At 30.0% G+C, this 6,189-nt stretch overlaps 1 protein-coding gene across 1 annotated transcript in view; it reads left to right on the top strand.

The window, feature by feature from the left end:
* The first annotated feature begins 430 nt into the window (after nucleotides 1–430).
* LOC139091472 (zwei Ig domain protein zig-8-like) overlaps nucleotides 431–6,189 on the top strand; it is a 30,861-nt gene continuing 25,102 nt past the window's right edge. The window contains exon 1 of the mRNA XM_070641586.1: nucleotides 431–1,212. Within this exon, the coding sequence (XP_070497687.1) occupies nucleotides 1,104–1,212 (109 nt within the window). The 5' untranslated portion in view covers nucleotides 431–1,103. The remainder of the gene's footprint in view (nucleotides 1,213–6,189) is intronic.

Below are 6,189 nucleotides of genomic sequence, written 5' to 3'. Positions count from 1 at the left end.
TACCAAACCACCCCATCATCTGGTCACCCAAAAAATTTATTAGAACCAAAAAAATATTGGACTAAAATAGGCAATCAAGTGACGTGAGACATATATTAAAAACATGCCCCATCAACATCAATTTATGTCTCTTGCCTAGCACAAGTCAATACCTGTGATCGACTTGACATAGATAATTTGATGATGGAGTTTTACGATAACAGATTGCTTCGCTTACATTGTTTTTTTTTTTCTTTCCTATATACAATATGTGCATGTATAAATATTAGACATCACGTGAAAGCAATGAGGTTCATTTCCCCTTAAACATTCCAGTCCACTTCCAATGAATGTTAGTACGCATGTCTTCAGCACAATATGATAATGCAGCATAAGGATATTTTTGTATGTTTCACATTTCATTCTTTTCATCAGTCGAGATTTCGTTTCGGTATAATGTAGACATAAAAGAAATTTAATCTTAGATTTAACATTCATCCCCCTAATGAGCATTCAAATATAAATAAAAAAAAGGACATTAATGCTTTAGTAAGAAGAAGTGAAATTTCCTGAAAAATAAATAAGAAAGACGAGGAATATTGAGTGATATCGATAGGATAATGACCCCGGTTCCATAAATTTAACAACATTACATAAAATAAAATTGGATCAAATAAAAAAAACCTTAAAAGAACTAAAGTGATAAAGTGATTAGTGAATGAATAAAAGAGAAATGTGGAATTAAAATCATGTCACATGCACAAATGCTCTAGAATAAAATTTATGTTCTATATACAGTGCATGTGAAGGAATAAGGAAGAAAGAGAGAAAAAGAATGCCTTCAATGTAAATTTCATTATCATACAGCACAAAAAAAGAGAGATCTGAAATGATGAAAAATGTGGGGAAATTTTTTGTTATATTTAAAAGAATTTGAGTGAATGTAAAAATAATTGAGGGTAAAAAAAATGTAATTTAATTTAAATATATATATATTTTTTGTATAATCGCAATCATACATAGTGCGTCATAATAAAAATTTTTGTGTGGGAATCAAAGTGAAATAAGAAAAAAAAGGCAAAAAAGAAAGCAAAAGCAGATTCCAATGGTGGATTTAAAATAAAATGTGGCTTCAAAAATTATTCATAATCTATCTACTAACACTTTTCAATTCAATGGACGGATACTTTTTGGATAATCAAATACAAAGCACAGGACGTCATCGGCGGAAAGGTGTGTGTTTGCTCTTTTTATGCTTACGTGTGTTTATAATAAAAATAAACTTTTTCATGCCCTCTTACCTCCTCGACACTAACTAATTAAAACAATTTTTTTTTGTTGTTCCTGTTGTTCTCCACGCTTATAAAAAAACAAACAAAACTTGTTCATATTTTTTTTTTGTGTGTTATTAAGACTATGTGTAGGTCAGGTTACTGTAAAAAGTGCCAAGCTATCCTATTTATTATACTTTTTGTGCTGTGCTGCTTTCTTTTCTTTATTTCTCCATCCTGTACCCTTCTCATTGTTGTTACTGACCGCATACCTTACTCATTCGTTTTGTGAGTCATCCATTGGGAAAATTTTGGCAGAATTATTTTTACACTGCATAACAGTTGGCGTTGATGTGGATGTTATATTTGTGGATGAATTCGTATTTATTATGACTGAAATTGTGAAACTTTCAATTTATCACTTTTTTACATTTTGTGTAATACACGTGTGAGTTATTTTTAGGTAAAGTTTCTTGTTCCTTTTCTTGCAGAGGAGTCTGAACATTTAATTTGAAAGATAACATGTATTTAACGAGAGCTTTAATGTTTTTCTTTTTTGTGAGCAAAAAGTTGGTTTTAGAGATTCAGAATTTAATGAAATTTTTACACTTAGTTCATAATTGCATTAACTTACTTACTTATTTCGCAAGTCATGCAGATCAACTTTGACCTATGGCCTCCCTCAGATGACGGCTAAAGCTGGTCCTATCGAGCATTGATAATTGCATTAATGTTCTAAAAAATCACTAAAATTTCCCTCAATTTTTAAAATTTAGTTCAGAGCTTTACAATTAGAATTCAGTTCATCCTTTATAAACTGTTCAGATTTTTCAAAACATATAAATTTTTAGAAAGTTAGTTTCAGTCCAAAAACATTTGCATTTGAATCAATTCTGTAAAGATAGATCTCAATGATCTCAATGATCTGAACAGCTAAAGATTATTCATATTTCCACTACTAAAACACTAACCCATTAAATGCATACTATATTTCTCTTAAAAAATCACCCTAAGGGACGTCCCCATCAATTCAACATACTTTATTTCTTTCTCTTATTCCACGTAAAAATGGTTGAAAAACTAAAAACATATAAATTTCATCGAGGCAAAAAGCCTTCAGTTAAGGGCACAGTAATTTAAATTCTTTCGATTCATGAACGTGCCTCGCCATTATTTTTAAAAGAAGAAAAATTCGTGACTGCAAACCTACAAATTTAATTTTTTTTCTTCTTACAGTATGAATGCAAGTTTTATGTTTCCGATTGAAAGGAAAAAGGTATTAATCAATTATGCATATAATACAGTCTAGTAAATGGTTCTATGGATATTTTACACAAAACATGCTATTTTTGGACAGATTACACAAATATTTTTCGTACTCTCTTGTAATCTTTTGGAGCCAAAAAAAAAATAGCATTCAATTTTCGACCTTTTGAATATTTTTTGTGGTTCTTGACAAAATAAAAGTTCAGGCGAGGTTTTTGAGGTGAAGCAAAACAAGAAATTATAAAAAGAAATTTAAGGACGGGATTTAAATATTTGAAAAAGTACAGCCTTTTTTTTGGTGTATATGTGTATTTATACAACCTCGATATGACATATCATACAACACCGCATAATCCCAATAGCTCATTTATACAGGCCAAAAGTGTTTTCATTCTTCCACAAAGGCCATAAAATCCACAAACAGCACAAGAGCTTTTTACGCCTTCAAAAAATTGTATACAAAGTACAAGGATTCACATAAATATGTTTAAAGCCTTCATACATTTTTTGTGTTTATCTATAGCAAATATTTTCTTCTTTCAACTGTGCCTCTTATCTCACATATAACAATTTTACGGATAGCATTAGGAATCATGAATATAATACAGGGAGAAAAGGTGTTTTTTTTGTGAATAGAAGAACTGACGTTTATCTTTAAAATAGTAATATACCGAGACTGCTGGAGATTTTTTTTCATTCCTGTTTTGTGAGCACAGACGTTGTATTCATTCCTTCATTTACTTTCATCAACAGATTTTCTCGATATAAAGCCCAGCATAAATATTTAGGGTGTACATCTGATTCGGTACGAGGCAATTTTTTTGGGTGAAAATTGAGACAATTTAGACATAACAAGTAGATTTAAGAAATTTGAGTCGTCTTGGAATGTTTCAAAGAATTTTTCTATGAGGGTTAAAGTACATGATTGAATTTATTTCTTGGATATCGTCAGTAATATGAGGATTTTGGAGATATTGCTGTTTTTGATCCATTATTGATTAAGATTTCAAGACCTCAGATATTGATATCAATTACTGTGCTAATGCCATTATTGGATGATTTTAAAAAGTTTAGGCTTTTTGGGTTAAGTTGTAAGACATTTTTGAATGGGAAGATGATGCGGAAATTGAGTCGGCTGATTACATTGGATGGAGGTTGATGATACTTTAATGATTTTAAGACGAGGATTTGATTAAAAGTTGGAATTTTATTAATCTAAATCAAAGGTTAGCTGTGGAAAATTCAATAAATTGTTAGAAAATTTGGAAAATTTCTAAAGTTCATCCAAAATTGCATGCCTGCAAGCTAGGACTATCAATGAGGTACAGCTGAAAACTGAAAACTTGTATATTTTGGCCGAATCCAAAAAATTCATATTTTCCAAATTATAAAGCTAAATAAATTCAAATTTTACACGAAATCGAGTCAAAGCCCCAAAAACCCATTTACCCACCATTCCTAACAAATCGAACCCCAAGAACCCCCAAATGCCATCCAAATCAGATGCACGAAGTGATGTATTAGAGAATCTCAACACATATATGTAAGCACAGTGAAAATTTCGGTAGATTTTTACATTTAAGAACACGAAAATGTGTTGAATAAATAAATAGACAATGCGGCAATGGTAACAAAAGTATGAAAATGTAAGAGATGAGATTCTATGAAATATGTAGCCTAAATGCGTATCATTTATATCACAAGCTTCATATACGAATTTCATTTCATCTTCTTTCTGTTTTTCTTTTGTAAGATTATCAGTATAAAAAGGAGAAAAAAGTTTTCTTCTTTCGAGTTTCTCCATACTTTTATGCTTTTTTTCACCGTTTTTACATAAATATTTATGTTCCGAAAAAAGATGCTCGACTGATTTTTATTTTTCTTTTTCCCTTTCATTTCCTATTCTCTTTTGTCTTAAATAACCCATTGGAAAAAGTGCAAAAAATTTTGATTCAGAACGTTTCTAAACTTGAACATAGAATTGAAGCAGTATAGCTGAAAAAAGCTTGAATATGAAAAATGTCATGCGATTAAATGTAAGATTTTTATTTAATGCCGAATGAAAAAAGCTTCTGCAAACTCTGTTCGTTTATTCATCTGTTAATTACGAACTTTACATGATTTTTATATGGAAGCTTAAAAACTCATGATTAACAGATTAAAGCCTCGAAGCTGTATACGCTGAACAGAATTATATATTAATTACAGTTCATAGGTTTTAAATATAGGAACATTTTATTTTATATTTACATGCTTTTTATTTTATTTTAAATGTTTGTTAAGGGAAAATTAGGAAATTATGTAACACTAAAAATTGTATTTTAAAGTCTCAAATGGATCTCTTCCCCTATGTTATCCGTAATTTTAAAATGTCTCCTAAAAGATTCTTTATCTTTAAAGATTTGAAAATTTTAAAACATTTTATCAAATATCATCTTTTTTTCTATTTTTAAACGAATTCAAGAGTATATTCTGGTTACCAGATGAGCAGACTCTTTCTGCAAAAAAATGTAATTTTACTTAGGAATTAAGGATTATTTTCTTTCGAATCCAATCTTGTCTTTAAATGAATTCGGATTATAAAATTTTTGAGAAGTAAGTCGTTGAACAAAATTTTACTAAAATCAGAATTTTAAAGACCTTAATTCCAATGAACTCAATTCTGAAGTTCATTGTTTAATTTTGTTCGATTTCATCCCAAGTAGCATAAATGAAGAAGGATCTCCCACGGACTACTTTAAAGATTCCGCTAAAACTTATTCATTAACATAAAATTGTCGCGACTAACTTTGGCAGCAAAATGAACGCAAAACGGACATGGAAGCCGCCTCTGTATAGCGGAGCCGTAAAAGCTCCTTTGCAGAGCTTTCATCATTAGTGTCTCTTGGGAATATTAACTCAGTTAGAAATCCAAAAGCATTTTTCAAAGAATCTACATAGAGCTCTGTTTATGACAATTGTAATCTCATAGATCTAAAATCTCTCTTTGGTTGCCTTGTACTAGGCTCATCTGTAGTCGTATCGTAGTTAACTCGGATGAATTTCTCTAAAATTATAACAATTGTAACATTTTCTACTATCAATGAAACTTGATATTTTCAATCAAAATCTTGCTAAGCATAAATCTAGACAAAAATGTTAATAAACAGATCATAACTTTTTCCAATCAAACCCCTCCATCTCAATATCCTTCTTATCTAATTTATGTCTTAAAATGTTGCTACATAAATTATTTTTCACACAATAAATCATCAATCTGTTCATATAATCTCATAAAAACCTGCAATAATCATCACAAGGACATTACAAGATCAAAAAAAAAGAAGGAAAATAATGTTCATGCTTGACTAACTTTCATATGAGAACCTTAACAGAAAGAGAAAATGTGAGAGTAAAAAAAATCATATCGTATGAAATATGTGAACAAAAAAGAAAGAAGAGAAACAATGTCTATAGGAGGAAAATTAAAGCCATAAACAAAATTTAAGAACGGATCAGCTTACAATGTAGAAACATCGAAGTTTTTTTTTCACATCAGTTGCCGGATGAAGAAGAAGTTGAATAGGAAGAAACGATGAAATTCAATTTGTGCGTATGTACGCATATGTGGAAAATGAATGAATGAATAAAAAGGAGAAAAGGGAGCTCTTGTAGCTTAATATTATTTAACAAG

The sequence above is a fragment of the Chironomus tepperi genome, unplaced genomic scaffold (genome assembly GCF_022539635.2).
Source record: "Chironomus tepperi strain 1889 unplaced genomic scaffold, CSIRO-AGI_Ctep_v1 contig_244, whole genome shotgun sequence".
In the NCBI taxonomy this organism is placed as follows: Eukaryota; Metazoa; Arthropoda; class Insecta; order Diptera; family Chironomidae; genus Chironomus; species Chironomus tepperi.
The sequence above is the reverse complement of the archived record's forward strand: the minus strand, read 5'-3'. Positions and strand labels throughout refer to the sequence as shown.